The sequence below is a fragment of the Dendrobates tinctorius genome, unplaced genomic scaffold (genome assembly GCF_039654945.1).
Source record: "Dendrobates tinctorius isolate UK_male_01 unplaced genomic scaffold, ASM3965494v1 ptg000027l, whole genome shotgun sequence".
In the NCBI taxonomy this organism is placed as follows: domain Eukaryota; kingdom Metazoa; phylum Chordata; class Amphibia; order Anura; family Dendrobatidae; genus Dendrobates; species Dendrobates tinctorius.
The window spans coordinates 57,886-85,117 of NW_027361695.1; the positions used below are offsets into that span (position 1 = coordinate 57,886).

Genomic DNA, 27,232 nt, shown 5'->3' on the forward strand with positions numbered 1-27,232 from the left:
ACACGGAATATTGCCCACAAAGAAAATTGCCAATTGCATCATCACAAAGTTTCAGATCTATGATATGTGAAAAATGCCCACAGAAAATTGCCTACAGACATGAATATCCACAGGAAAACAGTAGCGAGTTATAGGTGAGATGCTCTGCAGGGCAGAAGAATAATCTAGAATTTTAGGTTAAATGCTTGGCATGACAGGGGGATAGTATACAGGTATAGGTGAGATGCTCTGCAGGGCAGGAGAATAATATAGAATTCTAGGTGAGATGCTCTGCAGGACAGAGAATAGTATAGAATTATAGGTTAAATGCTCTGCATGACGGGGATAGTATACAGGTATAGGTGAGATGCTCTGTAGGATGGGGGATAGTATACAGGTATAGGTGAGATGCTCTGTAGGACAGGGGGATAGTATACAGGTATAGGTGAGATGCTCTGCAGGGCAGGAGAATAATATAGAATTCTAGGTGAGATGCTCTGCAGCACAGAAGCACATTCGCTTCTGCTTTTTGAGGGCAGGAGTCATGATAATGTCCTGTTGCGTTGTCATCTTTTGGTTTGAGAATTGAATGGCACTCTGAAGAGCGATGCAGTCGGCATCTCCAAGTCACCGCTGCGCTGATAGTATGAAATGCAAGATATTCAAACCCCAAGTAAATGATAACTTTGTTGTTCCTCTGTCTAGAATACTTTAGATGAACTCAAATACACTTTTATTGAAAAGAAATTAAAAAATATGGGGATAGAGCTATTAAAGTAAATGCTTTAACTAACCAAAACCCAATTGGCTGGCACAGCAGGAAAGCCAATGTTCACTGGGGTTGTATCAAAGGGAATGACAGGATTGCCAATTTGAAACAATGGGGGTGGGGAAACGCTGGAAGGAACATGTGAAATAATGTCAACAAGGAAAGCCCGGTGACTTCCATGGGCTCCATTGAAATACAGCACAACACAGACAGCAAAGAAAATGCAGAATGGCTTTCACCACAGGTCTCTGGGCCCAGCTCACTGCTCCGGGCTCTACAGGTGCAGTTCAGTCATACTTAGTCCCAGAGGACAGATTCTGTTCTTACGAGCTGTCAGTCCACGCTCAGTGTGGTGTGTATAGGCCTAGAGACCCTGATTCCAATCCATTCTGCATTTTCTTCCATCCTATGCCTGCCTACACCTGCAGCATATGTGTATGATACATGTAGGATCTGTTCACTCTTACTCTTGGTAGTCGTAAGTGGACAGGGAAGGAAGTGCAGGCGCCAGATTCACTGCCACTGAAATCAATGGGAGAGCAGCGCTGCTCTGGCACTGCCGGCTCCTGTGTTGGTCAGTGACATCACTGGAGGCACACGGGTCAGTGGGTGCTCTTGTCTGCTGACCTGGCTGTCTTTTGAGAGCCCGCAAAGACCAGGGCTCATCTCACTGAACACCCGCACTCGATCCCCACGGGTAGAACACCACTCAGACAACACAGGGTGAGGGGAACACACATTGGTAAGACTATTGGTTCACCAACAGAAAAAGCACAGAGGTGCAACGCCTGTGGTCGCAGCAATGAAGGCCTCGAGCAGGCACGGGGGTACAGATGCCTGCTTCTGCTGGATCTCCGCCCTCAATGAAGACGCAGATCCAGATGACATGCATGGTGTTGCAGAGACCCGTCGGATCCCTGCACTGTGATACATGCTGCACTACAACACATGCAGTGGCTGTGAGCTGACGTTGGAGGTGCAGCCACAGGGATCGGCGCATGAAAATGGCGCACACTCCGATGTCAGCTGCCGGGCTGTGCGGTGGATACAAAAGACATTGGGCGATGTGGGAGCAGTGGAAAGGTGAGTAGAATGTTTTTATTTTTAATTATGCATTAGGGGCAGAACGGGGACACATACACTAGGATTGGGGACCATGTAAACCAGGATGGGGACATATATACCAGGAAGTGGGCATATATACCAGGATGGAGACCATTTGGACCATACATACCAGGATGGGGACCATATATACCAACATTGGGACATATACTGTATACCAGGATGCGGACATATTCACCAGGATGATGGGCATACAGTATATACCAGGATGGGGGACATTTTACTACATAATGAAAGGGGCAATTCATAAGTCTTTATAGAATTTAGAACACTACAGGGGCCCATACATCTGACCAACGTGTGTGTGTGGGGGGGGCAGGTCCAAATTTGGCACTGGGGCCCATCGGACTCCAGTTACACCACTGCAAAAACATACATTCTCAGCAAGTACACAAGGTGGTTCAAGTGGCAGAATTTCACCTTTCTTCCAGGAGGACCAACTCTCTCTGCCAGCAGCTCCCTGCTTTTGGTGGGCTCCCACTGAGATGATAATGTATAAAGGTACCGTCACATTTAGCGATGCACCATCGATCCCGACAACGATACGACCCGGTCAGCATCGCTGGTGCATCGCTAAATGGTCGCTAGTGAGCTGCCAAACAGGCAGATCTCACCAGCGACATAGCAGCGGTTGTTACTTACCTGCCAGACGCAGCGATGAAGATGTCCTCCCGCCCGCGTCCACGCATCGCTCGTCGGCGCCAGCAGGAAGCCCAGCAGGAAGCTGACGACGAGAAACGGCCCAGGACGTTCTCGCGCGATCAGTGATAACCAGCGGGGGAGCCGGTCGGAGGTAAGTATCACACATAGCGATATCGCTAGCAATATCACTGCTGCGTCACAAAATCGAGATGGCCCCATTACACATTAGAGGGTCCGGTTTGGACTACTGTAATCCGGTGTGTGCTGTAACACCGGAAGTCAATAGGAAAATAGTTATGGGCAAATCAACAATGAAGTCACTGGACGGGGTCTTCAAATCAAAGAACAATTTCCCTGATGACAAAGACATGCCTCGTACATAGTCTGGTCTTTTCTGTAGTAACATATGGATGTCAAACCTGGACGATAAAGAAACAAGACAGAAGAAGAATCAGCGTCTTTCGAAATATGCTGGAGAAGGATTTTATCAATTCCATGGATGGAAAGAAGGACAAACAAAACTATTTTGGAACAAATCAAGCCAGACATGTCACTCGGAGCAAGGATCAGCAAGCTTCGACCTGCCTACTGTGGGCTCATCATATGAAGCGAGCGATCACTGAAGAAGAACATCATGGTGGGAATAATAGAAGGAAGAAGGCAAAGAGGAAGAGCAGCGACCTGATGGATTGATACTACGCTGGTGGACCCATCTAGGTTTGCACAAGATCAATCTTCCTACAGCGCGTTCATTCATCAAGTCGCCATGGCTCGAGATCAAGCTGAAGACCTTTGAATAAATAAATAAATCCGGTGTGTATGGGGGCTGTAAGCAGCCCCCCTCTGCCTCTAGATGTATCCCCATTCTCAATGCACTATTAAATTGAAACAAAGTCTCAAAAGAGAAGAATGTGTTCTACTGAGAAGTTTAACGGAAGAGATTCCCATCCCATGGAATTATAGTATATCGTTAGGATATGTGATCACTTTATGATCAGTGCGGGGGGCGACCTTTGGGTCACCCACCGACCCTGAAAACAAATAGGGAGAGAATGAGGAGACCATGTAGATGTGGATTTTGCACTTCTTTGATCAAGAACAGATCTTTATAGTAAATAGTCCTGAGAACTCCCTGATCTGACTTGGTCGCAATGCAATGATATAAATCTACAAAGACAAACAGGGGAGATAATTCCTAAAAGAGAAGACAATGGGGGAAACAGTAAAGAGGGATTGACTTTCTGGGAATAGATTGCGAATGACCTCATCTAAGGCCAAAATATGCAGTAATCGAGGTCCTAGATTCCCAGAGAGACAGAAGGGCAAAACGACAGGGATTAAGTGTCCTGAAACGTGTGAGAGTATCAAGACCTCTGGTCACCAAGATAAGATCGTGACGCACAAATGTTCTCCTGCCCTGTACCTGGCGAACTCCGTAGTCCTGTAGACAATGACTGGAGCTGTGGTGGACATCGGGCACAATGCTCCATTAAACTGGGTGCCCCATTCTTGCGGTAGATTGGACCTAAGTTATCCCTTAGGGTGGTTTCACATTAGCGCTTTTTAAGCGCACGCACGGCCGGGGGTAGCTCCGCCCCTGAGCCGGCTCTCTGCCCGGCGTGCCCGCCCCTTGCTTGTAGCGCCGCCTCCTAGCGCACAGCGGCGCCTGCGATCGGCGTACCCTATCTTTAGCATAGGGTGCGCAGATCGTGCGCAGGCCGTGCGCTAGTTGCGCTTTGACCTGCGCTGCGCACTTTTGACGGTGCGCCGTGCGCGCCAAAATCCGAAAAAATCCAAAAAGTTTGATTTTGGCGCGCACGGCGCACCGTCAAAAGTGCGCAGCGCAGGTCAAAGCGCAACTAGCGCACGGCCTGCGCACGATCTGCGCACCCTATGCTAAAGATAGGGTGCGCCGATCGCAGGCGCCGCTGTGCGCTAGGAGGCGGCGCTACAAGCAAGGGGCGGGCACGCCGGGCAGAGAGCCGGCTCGGGGGCGGAGCTACCCCCGGCCGTGCGTGCGCTTAAAAAGCGCTAATGTGAAACCAGCCTTAGTATGGTGTATTACAAGTTGCATATACCAGGTGGGTGGCACCAGTACAATTTTTTTTTTTTTTTGGGGGGGGGGGGGGTCTGAAAGTTTTCAAATTACACCTCTGAGTGACGTCATACAATATCTGGCACAAGCTGAATGGCAAGAAGTAAGTGATGGAGCAGAATGACGACGTAATGCCCCGTCCCAGATATGTCCCAATAACATACACTGTGGGTAAGACGAGAGTTCGGTGCGTCAGGTCCAGCACATGAAACATTATATGACTTTAGTGCCCACGACCGGGTGGCCACTTGGAGAACATGGTGCGCAGCAGACGAGAGTGGGCTGTATATTTTGCATGCAGTTGGATCACATCAGCCATTGTGGACACTGGATTCTTCCCACGATGCAATATTTTGGGGTTCGCCCACTTCTAGGTATGAGGCCGGTCGGTGCCTGTGGTTGCCACCGAGTCTTTCTTTGGTGACCCATTAGATATCTTCTTTCCCTGCGGCTGAACGTTGCTACTATTGACACATTGCACCAGTGTTTTGTATCAGGCGAGACCACCGGGCAGGAATAACACGGCTGAACGATCTATTAACGAGTGCTTGGGTTCAGTATGGCGAATGCCAACATGTGGGCATTATGGGCACACACCAAGACATAGCAACCTGAGGGGCCCTGTGTGCGGGATCCTCATCCCTGGGCCAGAGTGGGGGACGGTCACCACAAAATGCCTCTCTCCTGGAGGACCTGTCCTCATTATACACACATCGGGACGTGTAATATTCAATTTCTCCTGAGGTGGCGCTGCAGGGAAACTGAACATTTACTACCAGATTGGAGCTGATCACAGGGGGACACTTTGTGATCATTTTATTATTGAGGGAGCCCTCTAAGAAGCAGCAATTGCCCAAAGTGGGAAAACCCCTTTAATATTATTGACTAACCCAACAACTTAAGAGGTTTATCTTTTTTTTAACTTCCCTTTTGGTATTAGGATATATATTTTTTCCCTCCTAGAAACAGCTCCAGTCTTGTCTAAAGGTTGTGTCTGTTATTGAAACTGATCCAAAATCGAGTCGATTGAGCTGAGCTGCAATACCCGATACAGCCTATAGGCAAGAATGGCGCTGTTTTTAAATTTGTCACATGTAAGCACCAGTTTAGCATTGAATATAATTCTAGACCTGCAGTGAGAACTGACAGATTACTGGAAAAATAAAAGTTATGAGAGATGAATGAATTACTGTTGCAGGTGAAAGTGCCGCCCGAGGTGTGTGACAGCACCCCTGACACCCTCAATGACATTCCAGGTCACGAACCTATTGGCGCTGCCCCTCCTTAGCGCCGATCCAGGTCCGAAGAGACAGATGGCTTGTAAAGAGGGACAGACATGAAAAGGAAATATCAGCAAGACAAAAGATCCATTAGGATCAATAATGTATCTTCAGACTCCATTTCCTGTGAGCCCCAGCTGGAGAGCTCCCCTGGGAGGCAGAAGCATAAAAATAAGCTCCGCGTAGAAAACAAATCTGAGAGTAAGGATGCTGCGAGCACGTGCATGGAGGATGGGGGCGCCGCGCGCTGCCGGATGGATGCACTGCACAGATCCATATCAATGCACAGAGCAGCCTTTATATAGCACCTTATAGGGGTGGGGACAGATTCATCTTTTCTTAAAATAGCGCCACACATGCCTTCTGGCTGCCACTGGTATTGCACCTTTGGTTTTAGGGGAAAAAGGGTTATTTTTCTATTAATCTCCGGTTTTTAAAAATGGCCATAAAGTGCATTTGACAAGAGCTACTAATCCTCACGTATCTATGTAAAGGTCGCTGACACTTTAAAAATATCATATACCGTAGATGTCATCATAGAATTAAAGGAATAGAGTTACTTAAACAATTAATTAAAGGGATAAAATGTTGCAATGGAATTAAAGGGCTATGACTCATAGTACACTGAAAGAAAAACTCTGATGTCATAGGGATGTGAGAGATGACATCATCACGGAATTAAAAGACAGAACAGATTGATATTAGAGGGTATGGGCCTCTGTTGGCTCCCCGCAGCTCTGGGGCAGAGACACAGTTTGGCCTCATGGGCAGTCGATTGATGTGGATCCTGATTTTAGGAGTAAGTCAGACCAAGGACTCTTTTCTGGTGCCGGATTTTAGGCCAGCTGTGTGCACTGAGACAGATACTACTTTGATGACGAGGGAATGCACTTTTTCCGGTTTGGTCACCCCGGGTGAATACACATTTTGCTCATGTCAATTTTGATGTTAGGCTACACCCGAATTATTAGGCAAGCCTCTCATCTTACGTATTGATGAACATCAAAGCGACTGACGCCAGAGGGGTTTGTCATTGATGGAAGCAAAGATGAAAAAAGCAAAAAAGTGAAAACAAAAACTTTCTCTACCTTAAAAGGGATAGTCCTTGCCAGCAGAGGCCCGGAGCCCTCACTCCCCTCCTCTTTACTGTCTGGTTATGTTCACCCTTGTCCATGGGCTGTCTCTGTTATTGCAGCCCATTTCTACTCAAATGAATGAGACTAAACTGCAATTCCAGATGCAACCTGTGGACAAGAGAGGCGCCACTTCTGTATTTCTACATCTTCCTCTTTTAGGAATGAGTGTTCCAGGTCAGCAACCTCTGGCCTTCCAGCCATTCTGAATCTACAGCTCCCAGTCATGTATAAGGCGCTGTGTCACATGGGCTCTAGATGGATTGTTCAGCATCTGTTGGGAATGTATACATCTGTACCCCTTTATTTTATTTTGCTTTGCAGCAGCCCCCACAACATATGACGCATGACCCACATATACCCAGAGATGCAATGCCCAGAACCGAAGTGCACGGTAACATCTGCCAATGATAGGCCAGTACTTGGGATAAGGTGCACTGTCCCTTTAAATAACCATAATGTTATTGCAGTGCGATATATACTGTATATATTTACATTACGCTCCTTTTCTCTGTCGCATCCATTTCATGCTGAGCTTGTTTCATCGCTGTCTGGTATAATAGGTTATGTCTGTAGCTATCAGCGTTTGCCCTTGGGGTGACCCTTCTTGCTTCAGATGTTGATGACACCGCAGGTCTGTCTCATTCTGCTACAATATGAAGACACAGACTTCTCAGAAGAAATGAGCAACTGTGAGTCCTCACCCTCCTCTCCACACATCAGCTCCAGTCACAGCTCTGCTGCATCACAGAAGCAGAGCAGAGACCAGGGGGCTGATCCCAATTATGTGTGACCCCCTAGGGTCCATTTGATAATCATAAGTCACGACCAATGACTGCCCCAGCAGAATAGTGAGTGCAGCTCTGGGGTATAATACAGGATGTAACTCAGGATCAGTAATGTAATGTATGTACACAGTGACTGCACCAGCAGAATAGTGAGTGCAGCTCTGGAGTATAATACAGAATGTAACTCAGGATCAGTAATGTATGTACACAGTGACTGCACCAGCAGAATAGAGAGTGCAGCTCTGGAGTATAATACAGGATGTAACTCAGGATCAGTAATGTATGTACACAGTGACTGCACCAGCAGAATAGAGAGTGCAGCTCTGGAGTATAATACAGAATGTAACTCAGGATCAGTAATGTAATGTATGTACACAGTGACTGCCCCAGCAGAATAGTGAGTGCAGCTCTGGAGTATAATACAGAATGTAACTCAGGATCAGTAATGTAATGTATGTACACAGTGACTGCCCCAGCAGAATAGTGAGTGCAGCTCTGGGGTATAATACAGGATGTAACTCAGGATCAGTAATGTAATGTATGTACACAGTGACTACACCAGCAGAATAGTGAGTGCAGCTCTGGAGTATAATATAGGATGTAATTCAGGATCAGTAATGTAATGTATGTACACAGTGACTGCACCAGCAGAATAGTGAGTGCAGCTCTGGAGTATAATACAGGATGTAACTCAGGATCAGTAATGTAATGTATGTACACAGTGACTGCCCCAGCAGAATAGTGAGTGCAGCTCTGGGGTATAATACAGGATGTAACTCAGGATCAGTAATGTAATGTATGTACACAGTGACTGCACCAGCAGAATAGTGAGTGCAGCTCTGGGGTATAATACAGGATGTAACTCAGGATCAGTAATGTATGTACACAGTGACTGCACCAGCAGAATAGAGAGTGCAGCTCTGGAGTATAATACAGGATGTAATTCAGGATCAGTAATGTATGTACACAGTGACTGCACCAGCAGAATAGTGAGTGCAGCTCTGGAGTATAATACAGAATGTAACTCAGGATCAGTAATGTAATGTATGTACACAGTGACTGCACCAGCAGAATAGTGAGTGCAGCTCTGGAGTATAATACAGGATGTAACTCAGGATCAGTAATGTAATGTATGTACACAGTGACTGCACCAGCAGAATAGTGAGTGCAGCTCTGGAGTATAATACAGGATGTAACTCAGGATTAGTAATGTATGTACACAGTGACTGCACCAGCAGAATAGTGAGTGCAGCTCTGGAGTATAATACAGGATGTAACTCAGGATCAGTAATGTAATGTATGTACACAGTGACTACACCAGCAGAATAGTGAGTGCAGCTCTGGAGTATAATATAGGATGTAATTCAGGATCAGTAATGTAATGTATGTACACAGTGACTGCACCAGCAGAATAGTGAGTGCAGCTCTGGAGTATAATACAGGATGTAACTCAGGATCAGTAATGTAATGTATGTACACAGTGACTGCACCAGCAGAATAGTGAGTGCAGCTCTGGAGGATAATACAGGGTGTAACTCAGGATCAGTAATGTAATGTATGTACACAGTGACTGCACCAGCAGAATAGTGAGTGCAGCTCTGGAGGATAATACAGGGTGTAACTCAGGATCAGTAATGTAATGTATGTACACAGTGACTGCACCAGCAGAATAGTGAGTGCAGCTCTGGAGTATAATATAGGATGTAATTCAGGATCAGTAATGTAATGTATGTACACAGCGACTGCACCAGCAGAATAGTGAGTGCAGCTCTGGAGTATAATACAGGCAGTAACTGAGGATCAGTAATGTAATGTATGTACACAGTGACTGCACCAGCATAATAGTGAGTGCAGCTCTGGAGTATAATATAGGATGTAATTCAGGATCAGTAATGTAATGTATGTACACAGTGACTGCACCAGCAGAATAGTGAGTGCAGCTCTGGAGTATAATACAGGAGGTAACTCAGGATCAGTAATGTATGTACACAGTGACTGCACCAGCAGAATAGTGAGTGCAGCTCTGGAGTATAATACAGGATGTAACTCAGAATCAGTAATGTAATGTATGTACACAGTGACTGCTGCAGCAGAATAGTGAGTGCGGCTCTGGAGTATAATACAGGGTGTAACTCAGGATCAGTAATGTAATGAATGTACACAGTGACTACACCAGCAGAATAGTGAGTGCAGCTCTGGGGTATAATACAGGATGTAACTCAGGATCAGTAATGTAATGTGTGTACACAGTGACTGCACCAGCAGAATAGTGAGTGCAGCTCTGGAGTATAATACAGGATGTAACTCAGGATCAGTAATGTAATGTATGTACACAGTGACTACACCAGCAGAATAGTGAGTGCAGCTCTGGAGTATAAAACAGGATGTAACTCAGGATCAGTAATGTAATGAATGTACACAGTGACTACACCAGCAGAATAGTGAGTGCAGCTCTGGGGTATAATACAGGATGTAACTCAGGATCAGTAATGTAATGTATGTACACAGTGACTGTACCAGCAGAATAGTGAGTGCAGCTCTGGGGTATAATACGGGAGGTAACTCAGGATCAGTAATGTATGTATACAGTGACTGCACCAGCAGAATAGTGAGTGCAGCTCTGGGGTATAATACAGGATATAACTCCGGATCAGTAATGTAATGTATGTACACAGTGACTGCACCAGCAGAATAGTGAGTGCAGCTCTGGAGTATAATACAGGATATAACTCCGGATCAGTAATGTAATGTATGTACACAGTGACTACACAAGCAGAATAGTGAGTGCAGTTCTGGAGTATAATACAGGATGTAACTCAGGATCAGTAATGTATGTACACAGTGACTGCACCAGCAGAATAGTGAGTGCAGTTCTGGGGTATAATACAGGATGTAACTCAGGATCAGTAATGTAATGTATGTATACAGTGACTGCACCAGCAGAATAGTGAGTGCAGCTCTGGGGTATAATACAGGATATAACTCCGGATCAGTAATGTAATGTATGTACACAGTGACTGCACCAGCAGAATAGTGAGTGCAGCTCTGGAGTATAATACAGGATATAACTCCGGATCAGTAATGTAATGTATGTACACAGTGACTACACAAGCAGAATAGTGAGTGCAGTTCTGGAGTATAATACAGGATGTAACTCAGGATCAGTAATGTATGTACACAGTGACTGCACCAGCAGAATAGTGAGTGCAGTTCTGGGGTATAATACAGGATGTAACTCAGGATCAGTAATGTAATGTATGTACACAGTGACTACACCAGCAGAATAGTGAGTGCAGTTCTGGGGTATAATACAGGATGTAACTCAGGATCAGTAATGTAATGAATGTACACAGTGACTACACCAGCAGAATAGTGAGTGCAGTTCTGGGGTATAATACAGGATGTAACTCAGGATCAGTAATGTATGTACACAGTGACTGCACCAGCAGAATAGAGAGTGCAGCTCTGGAGTATAATACAGAATGTAACTCAGGATCAGTAATGTAATGTATGTACACAGTGACTGCCCCAGCAGAATAGTGAGTGCAGCTCTGGAGTATAATACAGAATGTAACTCAGGATCAGTAATGTAATGTATGTACACAGTGACTGCACCAGCAGAATAGTGAGTGCAGCTCTGGGGTATAATACAGGATGTAACTCAGGATCAGTAATGTATGTACACAGTGACTGCACCAGCAGAATAGAGAGTGCAGCTCTGGGGTATAATACAGGATGTAACTCAGGATCAGTAATGTAATGTATGTACACAGTGACTACACCAGCAGAATAGTGAGTGCAGCTCTGGAGTATAATATAGGATGTAATTCAGGATCAGTAATGTAATGTATGTACACAGTGACTGCACCAGCAGAATAGTGAGTGCAGTTCTGGGGTATAATACAGGATGTAACTCAGGATCAGTAATGTATGTACACAGTGACTGCACCAGCAGAATAGTGAGTGCAGCTCTGGGGTATAATACAGGATGTAACTCAGGATCAGTAATGTATGTACACAGTGACTGCCCCAGCAGAATAGTGAGTGCAGCTCTGGAGTATAATACAGAATGTAACTCAGGATCAGTAATGTAATGTATGTACACAGTGACTGCCCCAGCAGAATAGTGAGTGCAGCTCTGGAGTATAATACAGGATGTAACTCAGGATCAGTAATGTAATGTATGTACACAGTGACTACACCAGCAGAATAGTGAGTGCAGCTCTGGAGTATAATATAGGATGTAATTCAGGATCAGTAATGTAATGTATGTACACAGTGACTGCACCAGCAGAATAGTGAGTGCAGCTCTGGAGTATAATACAGGATGTAACTCAGGATCAGTAATGTAATGTATGTACACAGTGACTGCCCCAGCAGAATAGTGAGTGCAGCTCTGGGGTATAATACAGGATGTAACTCAGGATCAGTAATGTAATGTATGTACACAGTGACTGCACCAGCAGAATAGTGAGTGCAGCTCTGGGGTATAATACAGGATGTAACTCAGGATCAGTAATGTATGTACACAGTGACTGCACCAGCAGAATAGAGAGTGCAGCTCTGGAGTATAATACAGGATGTAATTCAGGATCAGTAATGTATGTACACAGTGACTGCACCAGCAGAATAGTGAGTGCAGCTCTGGAGTATAATACAGAATGTAACTCAGGATCAGTAATGTAATGTATGTACACAGTGACTGCACCAGCAGAATAGTGAGTGCAGCTCTGGAGTATAATACAGGATGTAACTCAGGATCAGTAATGTAATGTATGTACACAGTGACTGCACCAGCAGAATAGTGAGTGCAGCTCTGGAGTATAATACAGGATGTAACTCAGGATTAGTAATGTATGTACACAGTGACTGCACCAGCAGAATAGTGAGTGCAGCTCTGGAGTATAATACAGGATGTAACTCAGGATCAGTAATGTAATGTATGTACACAGTGACTACACCAGCAGAATAGTGAGTGCAGCTCTGGAGTATAATATAGGATGTAATTCAGGATCAGTAATGTAATGTATGTACACAGTGACTGCACCAGCAGAATAGTGAGTGCAGCTCTGGAGTATAATACAGGATGTAACTCAGGATCAGTAATGTAATGTATGTACACAGTGACTGCACCAGCAGAATAGTGAGTGCAGCTCTGGAGGATAATACAGGGTGTAACTCAGGATCAGTAATGTAATGTATGTACACAGTGACTGCACCAGCAGAATAGTGAGTGCAGCTCTGGAGGATAATACAGGGTGTAACTCAGGATCAGTAATGTAATGTATGTACACAGTGACTGCACCAGCAGAATAGTGAGTGCAGCTCTGGAGTATAATATAGGATGTAATTCAGGATCAGTAATGTAATGTATGTACACAGCGACTGCACCAGCAGAATAGTGAGTGCAGCTCTGGAGTATAATACAGGCAGTAACTGAGGATCAGTAATGTAATGTATGTACACAGTGACTGCACCAGCATAATAGTGAGTGCAGCTCTGGAGTATAATATAGGATGTAATTCAGGATCAGTAATGTAATGTATGTACACAGTGACTGCACCAGCAGAATAGTGAGTGCAGCTCTGGAGTATAATACAGGAGGTAACTCAGGATCAGTAATGTATGTACACAGTGACTGCACCAGCAGAATAGTGAGTGCAGCTCTGGAGTATAATACAGGATGTAACTCAGAATCAGTAATGTAATGTATGTACACAGTGACTGCTGCAGCAGAATAGTGAGTGCGGCTCTGGAGTATAATACAGGGTGTAACTCAGGATCAGTAATGTAATGAATGTACACAGTGACTACACCAGCAGAATAGTGAGTGCAGCTCTGGGGTATAATACAGGATGTAACTCAGGATCAGTAATGTAATGTGTGTACACAGTGACTGCACCAGCAGAATAGTGAGTGCAGCTCTGGAGTATAATACAGGATGTAACTCAGGATCAGTAATGTAATGTATGTACACAGTGACTACACCAGCAGAATAGTGAGTGCAGCTCTGGAGTATAAAACAGGATGTAACTCAGGATCAGTAATGTAATGAATGTACACAGTGACTACACCAGCAGAATAGTGAGTGCAGCTCTGGAGTATAAAACAGGATGTAACTCAGGATCAGTAATGTAATGAATGTACACAGTGACTACACCAGCAGAATAGTGAGTGCAGCTCTGGGGTATAATACAGGATGTAACTCAGGATCAGTAATGTAATGTATGTACACAGTGACTGTACCAGCAGAATAGTGAGTGCAGCTCTGGGGTATAATACGGGAGGTAACTCAGGATCAGTAATGTATGTATACAGTGACTGCACCAGCAGAATAGTGAGTGCAGCTCTGGGGTATAATACAGGATATAACTCCGGATCAGTAATGTAATGTATGTACACAGTGACTGCACCAGCAGAATAGTGAGTGCAGCTCTGGAGTATAATACAGGATATAACTCCGGATCAGTAATGTAATGTATGTACACAGTGACTACACAAGCAGAATAGTGAGTGCAGTTCTGGAGTATAATACAGGATGTAACTCAGGATCAGTAATGTAATGTATGTACACAGTGACTGCACCAGCAGAATAGTGAGTGCAGTTCTGGGGTATAATACAGGATGTAACTCAGGATCAGTAATGTAATGAATGTACACAGTGACTACACCAGCAGAATAGTGAGTGCAGTTCTGGGGTATAATACAGGATGTAACTCAGGATCAGTACAGGACATGAACAGGTTAAATGACTCCATTCACAAAGCAGTCAGTGGAATTTTGAGGATAGATCAGGCCTTGAATGACTCACATCATCTCAGTTTACTTTAACAGAAAGAAAATCCTGGTTCACCACAGATCCAAGATGTTTATCTGTCCTTATAAGAAAAAGTCTCCCGTCCTTGCACACACTGACATATGTTCCACTGGTTTATCCCACCTTCTCTAATGAGGAACATATTTGCTTTTGGGCCATGGAGGAAAAAAGGTTAGCAAAGAAAGAAAACACTTTAGTTGAATGACTGTATCCAAATATGGAGCTATATCATAAAGGATAAAAAAGTTTTACAACTTTATTACCTACCTTTTCGAGATCTCTACTTGCTGTAGGTGAATGTTCTGATCTTGTTTTACAGCTTGTCACAGCACCCATGTAAGGTGGCGCCACACATTAGATAAATATTCTTGTCCTTAGGGACTCCCCCCAATCATTTACTGGGGTGCATGAGTTGAGACCCCAGTTAATTTCCAGAAGGAAGGGACCAAAGATCTTTTCAGAGCATTCAAATCCCTTTACTGGAGATTTAAAAGACATTCTGCAACTTTACAATGAAAACAAGTTATCACCCCTACTAAGAACAGGGGATCATTTTTTAGGGGGTTGAACCTCTGCTCCATCCACAACGGTGCTGTAGACCCCTATTATTGGGGTTCCAGAACATTGATCTCTTTGGATCTCCTCAGCCATGAATTTTGTTTGGGGAATAATAACCCTTTAGCATCCAGAAGTTGACTATCCATACAGACCTAATACTCTCTCAGCTGAGATTTTGCTACAGTTGTATCCAGTCCAAACAATTCTGTTATAGAAACAGCTAAGATTTCAAACTGACACATGGCAGCAAATTCTCTGCTGTGAAAGGTATTGGGTCCTTATGGGCTTTTAGCATCTTAAATGTTTTTATTTCCCAATGGGATGCAGAACCCTTGAAAAGGAAGAACAAATAAAACGAAATCCGCAAGATTGAAGCAAAACGAAGAGCCGCAATGTTTGTCAACACAATGTTGGATCAGCTGCAGAGGGGTCACCCTTCTATCAGGTCCGAGCAGCATCACACATCCCCACCCCTCCTCCAAACCGCTCTCCCCAGGCAATTTGTTTTTCTTCATTCTGTCTGCTCAGGAAGTGTTGACTAATTTTATCTGAATTATTGATTTGCTTCCCTCCTGGACCACTTAGCACTGGCTGTTCTCTCTAAAGGTTGCAGGATGTGTCAGCTTTCATTGCCGCAATATAAACTTATATACTCCTCATATATAGATTATACAAGAGGGGATCTGTCTATATCATAGCTGCCTCATGTCTAAATCCGTCTCCTATCTGATGACCATCTAATATCTGTCTTGTGTATCTATTACCCCTCTGAAACGATTGATGTAACATCTGTATCATCTACATCTCTTAACCTAAAACAATGTATCTATAAATTCTTACCAGTATCCATATCTACGTACTATTTTGTAACTATAGTCATATATCTATTTTTTTGTTACCTCTAAATCTAATATCTTTATTAATCTACCATCTAAAACTAGGTCTCAACTATTTAGCTTTCTGTCTCGTGTTTATATTGATCAAATACGTAAATGTATTTAATAGAATCGTAGAGTTGGAAGGGACCCCCGGGGTCATCGTGGCCAGCCCCCTGCTCAATGCAGGATTCACTAACCCATCGCAGAGGTCTGTCCAGCCTCTGTTTGAAGACTTCCATTGAAGGAGAACTCACCACCTCTCGTGGCACCCTGTTCCGTTATATCCTTCTAATATCTATATTGATCTTACCTCTAGCTATCATTTATCTATAAATCTATTTTCTAAATCTGCTCATTTATCAACTGTCTATTCTATGTGTCTCCTTTCTAAATATATTGATTTAATATCTACATTTCATATCTAAATCTATCAACCTAAGGACCAATTCACACTTTCATATTTTTTCTCGGCTGGCAAGAGTTTGATTAAAAAAAACAAATAAATAAAATACAAACACAATGATGACTGAGTATAATCCTTTTTTTCTCCTATGAAAAAAAAAATAATTGATGGTCATTTCTTAAGCTTCTCCCAGTAAGCAGTCAGCGAAAAATGGGATTCAACACGGCTGGCATCTGGGGGCTGTCCGCTTTCATTTTTTGCTGACCCATTCATATAAATGGACAAGTTGGGTCCACACATCTGCCTAATATCTCTATCTTAATCTGATGTATAATATCCAAATCAATTATATCAGATTTAGATATTTGATTCATAACTAAGTATATCAAATATCTAATTTGATTTTAATTGCAAGATGAACGCAGTGGAGCCGATTTCTGGAAATGTGAAGGATCTTCTATGCTGATCATAAGATTTGGATTTGTGGCCGTATGATCAATGCAAAAATGTCGTAACTGCAGCCGCATTACGGCAGAATCACCTGGACCGCGATGATACGGTACCTAAGTTTGGATGTGGGTTCGGGTTCTAATAGACGAGTGAGAAATGTCTGGAGCCTCCCTTCTGGCCCTTGATGGCAGAGACTACATGATGGAAAGTTCTCTGCACTTTAGAATATTCTTATGAAGAGTTGCACAACTGGAATGTAAACAATGCGGCGTCTGTACACAATGGTGTGGAATGTAGGAAAACCCTCGTTATGAGTCACACAAAATGAATGAGACCATAATTAGGGTTGGGACTAAGGAATGAGAGCCGTTTGTGGCCAATACCGGTTTTGGAAGCCATTTTGGCTTAGAATAAGAAAGGAATCGACTACATGTGTTTGTACAGAAGGGAAAGGCCGCACGTGTGCGCTAAGACTTTGATGGTTCTCTTGGTTATATACGACTGTATACATTATATGGACAGTAATGTCTCCACGCATGTAGAATTGAATTTGTTTTCTTAAGTCACATTGCCCTCGATGTATAACATCCGGCCCCACACCACAGTGTCTTCCTTTGCCATCATGCGACAGATCAGCCGGTGCTGCAGAGCTCATGGATACTAGTGCCGTCCTGTAATAGGAGCCATCGGGATTACAAGACCGGTCATTACATTTCTCCTACTGATCAACTGTGAGTGATATTAGAATGTAAGGTCAGAGACGCTCTCGGTGAACGTGGAGGGGGCACTTACTTTTATCTATATAGTGTACCTATTCAGATGAAAGGGTGACTAGGTAAAACATGTTTGCACCCACAATAGTAGGGGCTGGTTCTTGTGGTCTTCAGCTGAGGTTAACTAAAGATGTTGGGTCCATCTCCTTCTACCTTACACGGTCACTCTGCTCTTACTAAGGAAACTAAGAAAAAAAACAAAACTACAAAATAGACATTGTAAAAAAAAAGGTTTTATTAAATGAAAATAGTTACAATTAAACACTTAAATAAAACTGACAAACCTTCAGAAATCAAGAAACGTAACAAAAATAAAATCAAAACTGTCGTATAAATACCGTTCATATTCCAAAAGGAAACAAGAAATCTTTATAAATAAAAGTGACCTCAATGGAAAAAAAAAAAAAAAAAGTCCAATGAGGCCAGAGTTACATAGATTAAATAAAATAAATTAGGACATGACCAGTGAACACTGTGTGGGGTACTGTACGTACCCAATATAAACCTCCAGGCCTAGTTTCATCTTTTGTTCAGTGTGGGAATGATTAGACTTGGTGTAAGGATTTAAGACACAATCAACCCACGGGATAATCAGATCCAGAATTAAAAAAAAAAAAAAAAATTAAATAAAAATATTACCCCCCCAACATCATTAGCTATGCAAGTCTGCGATTGTAGCAAGCTCCTTATAGAGCAAGTCACAATTTTTTTTTTTTTTTTGGAGGTCCGACAACTGTAAACTCGTGTGTGCCTCCTGGCACGACAATCGACAGAAGATTATAAAGCAGCAGCATACAGATTCCTCTGAATGTCACCTTGCGGGATCGGCCCATGGGGGCAAGAACTGATACAAAGAGGAAATACAATGCAATACTTACATACCTTACTGGCTACTACCTATATGGAGCATCATACGTGAACTATACGCCATATAAAGAGGGGCTGATGTGGTTAACAAACACGTGACCCTAAAAAGGAGATTGATTCGAGCCCATCCATTCAGGATAAAATGTCTAAACAGTACAAGGTTCTGGACCAAGATGGAGTTATTAATGAAACTAGATCAGAACAAGAAGAAAAATACAATTATTCCATCTCTGGCCAGGGACAGATATGGGCCTCACATTCCCATCAATGCGGACTACAAGGTATGAAAAAGTCCCAAAATAATGCCAGTATAACAGACCGGTAACCTAAAATTAACCCCCTCACTACCACGTCTCAGTGCCGGTCCCTTTTAGAGAAAAAAAAAAAAGGGATTTGCTCTTTAAAAAATTTAAGAGAAACACTATAGGACATGGCATTTAATCTGACATTTATCGAGACAGGTCTTGGCCCCTCAAAAAGTTAAAATTAATTTAAAAAAACAAAAAAAAAACCACAAGTAAAAAAAAAAAAAAAGGAAGTTATGCAGGGTACTTGGCTTACATGCAGCCAACTTGGCATTCACTCCATATACAATGGATTTCGCACTCCGCTCTGCAGCAGCCTAATGCAATTCCTCTTAAACCCATGACCTCGCTCGTACTTGGCTGTTGAAAATGGAAGCCGTCTGCTTTCACAGCCCGTCAATATCAACAATTGCTTGGTCCATGTGTAAAAATTATCAGTACAAGATTACTGGTTCCAGTTGGTTGCACACTCAAAATATACACATTTAAGAAGATGTCAAGTGTAAACTGCAGCTACTCATCCCCCGGTACAACGGATAACTAGAGAAGCAAGATGCAGTATGTTCCTGCTAGTGATACCCCCGCACATGGCAATCTGGGGCTACTCACCCCCCACCCACCCACTGCGCTTGCTCACATCCTTTCCCATCAAGTCTATAGGGAAAGTGAGAGGTCTCTGGAATAAGTCCACAGTCTGAGGTCACCACATTTTTTTCTAGGTACAAAAAAAAAAAAAGGAAAAAAAAAGTCCCTTCTCAAGACCCCCAACGAGGCATGTCACACTCTGGTGGGACAGCTCCTTCCATCCCACCGGGAATCCAAGCTTGTAAGGCCGGACGAACAAGCCCACGCCAGCCCATTCACAACCGGGACTGCGACAGATCCTTCCCGTCTCGCTCACTGAGCGTCTATGTGAGATCAGAGGCTCTCCTGACTTGTGCTGGTTGATTCTTGTTCCACTTTCCTGGACACTTTATTGTCTTTTTGGTCTAGAAGATTCTCCTGAGACATCCAGGGGTGAGACAGAATCTGCTCAAGGGTCGGTCTGTCTGAGGGTCTCTTGGATAAACACCATTCGATCAGATGCTGGCATTCTGCAAAGGACAGAAAGACAAGAGAAATATAAGCTGGATCCAAAATGGCCGACTTCAAAATGGCCGCCACGGTCACCACCCATCTTGAAAAGCTTTCCCCCTCCCATATACTAATGTGCCACAAACAGGAAGCTGATATCACCAACCATTCCCATTTTATTTAGGTGTATCCATATACATGGCTCCCTCTGTATATAATTATATATAATAAAATATATTTTTTCATATTGAAATACTAATCTGCTAGTAATGATTCTTACCTCTAGACACTCTGCATCTATACTGGATCTTTCCTTTGAGAATTTCATCATCGTGTTCAAAGGGGATGTCACCACAGACCATATCGTACAGCAAGATGCCAAGAGACCAGACGGTGGCCGATCGTCCGTGGTACCTGTGGAACCGGATCCATTCTGGTGGACTATAGACGCGTGTACCTACAGGAGACACAAAGGAGGACAAAATTACTTAAAAATGCCAACCCTTGAATGTTTACAGGAGCTTTGGCGATTTTATTTTGTTATTATATAAGATCCTAAATGAAACTTACCGTCAAAGTCCGTGTAAACATTGTCCCGCAGTAGGGCTCCAGAGCCAAAATCGATCAGCTTCAGTTCGGCAGTCCTGAGATCTACAAGTATGTTCTCGTCTTTGATATCTCGGTGAACCACGTCGCAGGCATGGCAGTGCCGCACCGCTTCCACCACCTGACGGAAGAAGTTAGCCGCGAGGTCTTCTCCGAGGGCCCCTCGCTCTGTGATGAAGTCAAACAAGTCCTGCACGGACTCCGGCCTCTCCATGATTATTATGAAGCCATCCGGCCTCTCGTACCAGTCCAGGAGACGGATCACTCCCCGGCAGCCGGTGGATACTTTCTTCAGAAGGTGGATCTCCAAAGGCACCAGGGTCCCATTCTGAAAAACGAAGGTGACCGTAAATACACAAGTCTGGGGTGATACATTACAACCAATCCCTTATACAGCCATGTATCACACGCTGAACTCACCATGTGCTTCATTTCTCCAATCCTGTCCCTTGACACATGCTTGATGGCAACCTATAAAGCAAAAAACGCAGCCATTAAATATCTATCCAAGCTATTCAAAAGAAGGCCAATACATCCAAACTCCATATATTGTTCTCAGCCCGATTATGCCCAGAAAACTCCCCAACCCTACCGTCACTAGATTACCTGTATGGGTGATGTAGGGTGACCACATTACCCATACAGCTCAGTCACTCACCGGTACATTCTAGGACATTTCTGAGGTTTCACATTTATTACACAAATTAAAGAACATTATCTGCAAGAATGAGACTTACAGGCAGTTTATCCTCCAATCTGACTCCTGAATAGACTGTGCCAAAGCCGCCGGTGCCAATCACAGGGCCCACCTGGTAGCAGTTCTCAAACGGTTCTTTTACTGTGGAGAGAAGAATAAAGCACATTAGTTGATACTTAATAGCACAGGACAGATATGACGTCAGAAGAAGATACCTGCAAATATAGTATAGGACTGTACAGTGCTCATATTCAGCATGGGGTGTGAGGGCTGCACAGACCCCCATCATCTCTATTCTGCCCCATCAGGGTGCGAGGGCTGCACAGACCCCCCATCATCTCTATTCTGCCCCGTCAGGGTGCGAGGGCTGCACAGACCCCCCCATCATCTCTATTCTGCCCCATCAGGGTGTGAGGGCTGCACAGACCCCCATCATCTCTATTCTGCCCCATCAGGGTGTGAGGGCTGCACAGACCCCCATCATCTCTATTCTGCCCCGTCAGGGTGTGAGGTCTGCACAGACCCCCATCATCTCTATTCTGCCCCGTCAGGGTGTGAGGTCTGCACAGACTCCCATCATCTCTATTCTGCCCCGTCAGGGTGTGAGGTCTGCACAGACTCCCATCATCTCTATTCTGCCCCGTCAGGGTGCGAGGGCTGCACAGACCCCCCATCATCTCTATTCTGCACCCTCAGGGTGTGAGGGCTGCACAGACCCCCAGCATCTCTATTCTGCCCCGTCAGGGTGCGAGGGCTGCACAGACCACCATCATCTCTATTCTGCCCCGTCAGGGTGCGAGGGCTCCACAGACCCCCAGCATCTCTATTCTGCCCCGTCAGGGTATGAGGGCTGCACAGACCCCCATCATCTCTATTCTGCCCCGTCAGGGTGTGAGGGCTGCACAGACCCCCAGCATCTCTATTCTGCCCCGTCAGGGTGTGAGGGCTGCACAGACCCCCATCATCTCTATTCTGCCCCGTCAGGGTGTGAGGGCTGCACAGACCCCCATCATCTCTATTCTGCCCCGTCAGGGTGTGAGGGCTGCACAGACCCCCATCATCTCTATTCTGCCCCGTCAGGGTGTGAGGGCTGCACAGACCCCCAGCATCTCTATTCTGCCCCGTCAGGGTGTGAGGGCTGCACAGACTCCCATCATCTCTATTCTGCCCCGTCAGGGTGTGAGGGCTGCACAGACCCCCATCATCTCTATTCTGCCCCGTCAGGGTGTGAGGGCTGCACAGACCCCCCAGCATCTCTATTCTGCCCCGTCAGGGTGTGAGGGCTGCACAGACCCCCCAGCATCTCTATTCTGCCCCGTCAGGGTGTGAGGGCTGCACAGACCCCCATCTTCTCTTATTTGCTAGGTGTCTCTAGTCATCACAGAGATGTATATGTACACAGCAGGTGAGACACCCGGCGGAGGGAGACAGAGAGTCCTGTGTGTCCACCTCATCCCCAGCAGCAGGATCTGGGAGACTCCCTGCAGATAAGGCAAACCACAGCTTATAGCTCTGCGGGCATCCCGGGGAAACCCCTCCCTCAGGAGGAGACCACCCCACACCCACATGTTCTCTCTCTCCATGCAGCACCAGCGCATCTGCAAAGCGCCCCCACCCCTGGGCAGATCAATAGCTGCAGCCTCTGCTGCAGGTACCACATCTAATGCAGGCGCACAGGAAGATGATGGCCATCACCCCCCAGATCAATGATCGCCTCCCAAGCTAATCCCAGACCACCAGTAATCACCCTGCAAAGCGAGAGGGGTCATAATAATCCATGTGGGGGGCAATGCAGAAATATCTAATGATACATATTCTATACTATCTGCAGCCTGTAAAGAGCCAATGCACAGCGGAGACATTGTACCTAGATGCAGAAATCTCTAATAATTATACACAACATCCTAAACATTAGATACATCCTGTACATCTATTCTTATGGGAAGCAAAAGTTCCTACAGGATGCAAATAAAAAATGCAAGAAAAAAAGTCAAATATAATGTCCCAGATCCCACGTTATTTATTTTTTTTTACATAGGACTACCACTATTTTTACATAGGACTGCACGTGATTCACTTTACAGGAAAGACACCACCAAAACCCACGCAGCTCTGCTGCATCCCCAGTCCCCTCACCTTGTGCCAGGCTTCCCGGGTCATCGGGGGTCGCAGAGTTACTGCCACTCCCGGGAGCGGTGGGCTTTCTGTAATAGCCCTTCCGGGGAGCCATGTGGTGCTGCTCCATGAAGGGTCCGTGTGCAGCCACCAGCATGATGAGAATGATCAGTGTCCGCTCTCGCCACGCTGCTGCCGCCGGCCGGTAGAACAACGAGCTCCACGTGTGGCCTGTGCGTTTACAACATTGTATATTATTCCCAGGGTGTAAGAACTGGCCAATCACCGCGCCGGGGAGGGTAACAGCGCTGACCAATCAGCGTGTAGAATTAGTCCCGGGAAGGCGAGGCACTGACCAATAAAGGCGCATCCCGGGAGTCTTATTCCCTCGTTTGAGAAGGGAGGGTAGCCAATCAGAATGCAGAAAGAACAAAGTCTTTTGAATACAACCGAAAGAAGGGGCGTGGCTTTCTAGAGGACTATAGTAGTCCCCGCCCACTTCTGATAATCCGGAGCCGCTTGGGTCTTCTCAAACAATGTGGCCACATGAGGGGAAAAGGCGGAATATCCAGCGCGGTGATTGAGAAACAATGCTCCACTAATGTTATGCAAGGAGGGGAATGGCTGAATGGGAGCGCGGCGGGGCAGCTTTGTCTCTGCCTCCCCGCATTCCTATAGGGTGAGAGGGTGGCTCGGTTATGGCGCCAAATCTGAGAGCATATGAGGTCGACCACCACCCCCCCACCATCACCCACAGAGGGGGGGCAGGGCTGGGTGGTCTCCAGCACTCACAAAGCACAAGACCTGCAGAGCTGCAAACCTCCATCTGCCGAGAACTACAACTCCCAGCAGCTGCATCACATCTCCTTCAATTAAAGACAACACTGTACAGCTTCCAGAAAGCGAAATGCTGAGAGGAGCAGTTGTCAGTCTACAGGTTGCATGTGTGGCCGGAGAGGTGGTGGTCTGCATTGTGCAAGGCTTGGGTGGTCCTTCATATGCACAGTGGACAAAACCTGTAAATTGTCATCTCCCTGGAGGACTACAACTCCCAGCAACACTGAAAACTATCAATGCAATTTATTATTTATATTTGCAGAATATCCTGATCATCACCTGCTGGGAGTTGTAGTTTCCAAGGTCTCCTGCAGGCACAATGGCTCTGAGTTGTGGAGTACTACAGCTCTCAGCATCCCTGATAAATAACGTGATTTACCATAGTGTTTTATTTTTTTCATATATGCAGAATATTCTGATCATCAATTGCTGGGAGTTGTAGTTTTCCAGGTTTCATGCATGCCCCATGGACAAGCATTACACAGCCTTGTTGTAGAACTACAACTCCCAGCATTAACAATTCGCTAAATTACCTCTGCCGTTGTATACAGCAGACATGCTGAGAGTTGTAGTTCCTTGTCACGTCTATGGGGGGCACAGATGAGCTGCCCCCTGAGAATGGGGGATGATGTTTCACAGCAGCTCCAGGATGGGTTGCAGCCATGACAGGGGCTATTAGTGACTGATTTACTGCCCTTCCATTTGTCACTGACTATCATTCCAAGGGACTGAAGTTACCCCCCAAAAAAATCAAAGGTCAATTTTTTTTTTTTTTTTTCTCCAGCAATTATAATATAATAGTTAATGATTGCTGTAATATCTGTTTCCTCCTATATAGGTCACATGGAGGATTTCCTCTACCGTCTCTAATTTTAGAAAGAATTCACCGCTCGGTCATCGAAACTCTTTCGGTGAACACCCAAGTATAGAAGAGACTAATTTAAGAGGTAAGTCCATGTGCTAATGACCGTGCCTGGGTGCGATGTGGCGAGGCCGCTTTAGAAGCATTCTTATTCTAGCCCGGTGTGATTTTACGGGTAGTCGCTAGGGGGCGTCACTGAGCGCACTGTTGACATTTTCTTTGCCAGAAATGTCAGTGCAATGCTGGTAACCTCGCCGCTGCCCTGTAATGCCGCCCAAACCCTCCTGCGCACTTCAAATCCCGGTTAGATTTTTCGCCTGTTTTTCCCCGTTACACCTTTGCACCTTCCTAACAGATGATGCCCGTAAACACCCCTGTAATTTCCTGCCAATATAAATGCTCTTGAGAAGCCATATTTATTTTTTTATTTTTTTATGTCCTTTTTTTTTTTTTTATAAGACCAATAACACAACCCCATGCCAGCTGCATCGCCATCCATCCCCTTCCTGGCAGGGGCACGCTTTCTATCCCGATAGGGGGGTTGTTTACATTGGGATTCCACCTCCCTAATGCGCTTATGTAATCTTGCATCTTCAAAGAGTAAATAGCGAACCCCAGTGGGGACCGTGCAGGTTCACTCATCTGCCATGTTTATTTGGAATAGACCACAGAGCCGTGGGCAAAAAAAAAAAAATCTATAAACCATCATAAAAATTCCTAATAATGGGTTAATACGTAGCGTGTTATTAATAGACTTCCATAGCCTTCAACCCTTGTGTTATAAAAGATTAGAGGTCGGTGACCTTCAGTGCTCAATAATAGGATTATATCGTAATGATATGTTGTCTAGTACCGCCATCCCTTCCTGCAGCTTCGATTGCAAGCTCCTGAGTTTAGGAGATGAGTATTGGGATAGCACCAGCTGCAAGCACGACAAGTCATCCATCTTATCTGCCTGCTGTGATGTTACCGGGAGCCCAGGGACCCCCAGCGTCCCCCTCCGTGTCATCAGTGTGTTTAGATCTGCTATGAAATGCTTTGGACTAGCCCTGTAGCCATTCTAGAACCCGGCGGCAGCGGTGTTCTAACATACCGCACAGATGGCGTGGTTCCCTTTGCACAGATAGGCTTCCCCGGTGGTTACCTAACATCCCCCCCCCCTCTCATAGATGTTCTATCGCTGTGACAGATCACATGATTTTCCGCTATAATATTGAGTTTAAAACTGTCATAATCTATTCTCTCCGATTACCCCCCTTTTCATCTGTGCACCCTTATGTTATGAATCACACTCGTGCATTAATATTTATAGCCGATCATGTATTCCATCCGCCCGGTTCTACACATCCATGTTATAATGCAAAAAAATAACACACACCATTTTAATTGTTTTGCAAGAGCAACATATTTCCAAAGCCGCTGATACAATGTAGCAAAACGTTACTCACCAGCTGGAAGATCATCTTTGGGGAATACAGAATTCAGGAGGTAATTGTGGATTTTCTGGTGATAGATGACTTGTACCGATGACATGGTGGCAGTATCGGCAGGGTACGATCCGGTGAAATGGTGACGGTCTTGCCCTTATATTTTTTTTTTTTTTTTTTCCAGGCTCGCAGTCTCCCCTGCTGACACTTAGAAGTCCAGGTCGGTTCTTGTATAGTCCAAGGAGTGATCAGTCCTCTAAGATAGCAGCGTTCACATTGACTGAGGCTCAAGGACTCTGCAACATGACACTGCTGACAGCGAGGTAGGAGGAGGGTCCGGGGGAGGGTTAAGTTACCCGCCTACCCACCCATCGGTGACTAAGTATGGAGCTGCATGCTTCTATACAACTACAGCATTCTTTTAAATTTGAAACCTCTTATTGTTCCAGCTGCTGAGGCGCCTGTGTGCTTACCTCTACGCAGTCCGTTTTTTTTTTTTTTTTTTTGGGTTGCCAACATTACAACAGTTCTTATTACACTGGGTCTTTCACATGACCGGCTATTGCCGAACGTATTTTCCAATTTTTGAGTTTTGTGACCATAGCCCGACGGTCAATACTTTTGTAGGTGACTGTCCACTCTTTACAGGCTTGATTAGATTGTTCATACATGTGAATTTTGCTGCTGATCGTCATGTAATAGAAGTTGCAAATTTTGCTGCGGATTTGCAAAGGGCCAACTCCGTGCACTGACAT

The 27,232-nt window shown here is 45.0% G+C and overlaps 1 protein-coding gene across 2 annotated transcripts; it reads right to left on the reverse strand.

Annotated features, from left to right (window-relative positions):
* Positions 1 to 17,909: 17,909 nt before the first annotated feature.
* Positions 17,910 to 26,675, reverse strand: LOC141084726 (serine/threonine-protein kinase pim-3-like). Of its 2 annotated transcripts, none has more exons than XM_073569597.1 (6): positions 26,499 to 26,675; positions 21,277 to 21,377; positions 20,960 to 21,010; positions 20,504 to 20,867; positions 20,214 to 20,390; positions 17,910 to 19,953 (listed from the first exon to the last, which is right to left on the reverse strand). In XM_073569597.1, the coding sequence occupies exons 1-6, from the start codon at positions 26,581 to 26,583 to the stop codon at positions 19,778 to 19,780; spliced, it is 954 nt and encodes a 317-aa protein (XP_073425698.1). In that variant the 5' UTR covers positions 26,584 to 26,675; the 3' UTR covers positions 17,910 to 19,777. The 2 variants fall into 2 exon arrangements, with proteins under 2 accessions (XP_073425698.1, XP_073425696.1); XM_073569595.1 differs by lacking the exon at positions 26,499 to 26,675 and adding an exon at positions 23,373 to 23,864.
* Between the last annotated feature and the right edge of the window lie 557 nt (positions 26,676 to 27,232).

What these genes read in the sequence shown, in the direction of transcription:
- LOC141084726 (XM_073569595.1), bottom strand. Translation starts at nt 23,508, where the DNA reads ATGCTGGTGGCTGCACACGGACCCTTCATGGAGCAGCACCACATGGCT. An exon ending in GATTGGAGGATAAACTGCCT is followed by an intron (nt 21,011 to 21,276) that starts GTAAGTCTCATT and finishes TTTGCTTTATAG; the next exon opens with GTTGCCATCAAGCATGTGTC. An exon ending in TTGGAGAAATGAAGCACATG is followed by an intron (nt 20,868 to 20,959) that starts GTGAGTTCAGCG and finishes TTCGTTTTTCAG; the next exon opens with AATGGGACCCTGGTGCCTTT.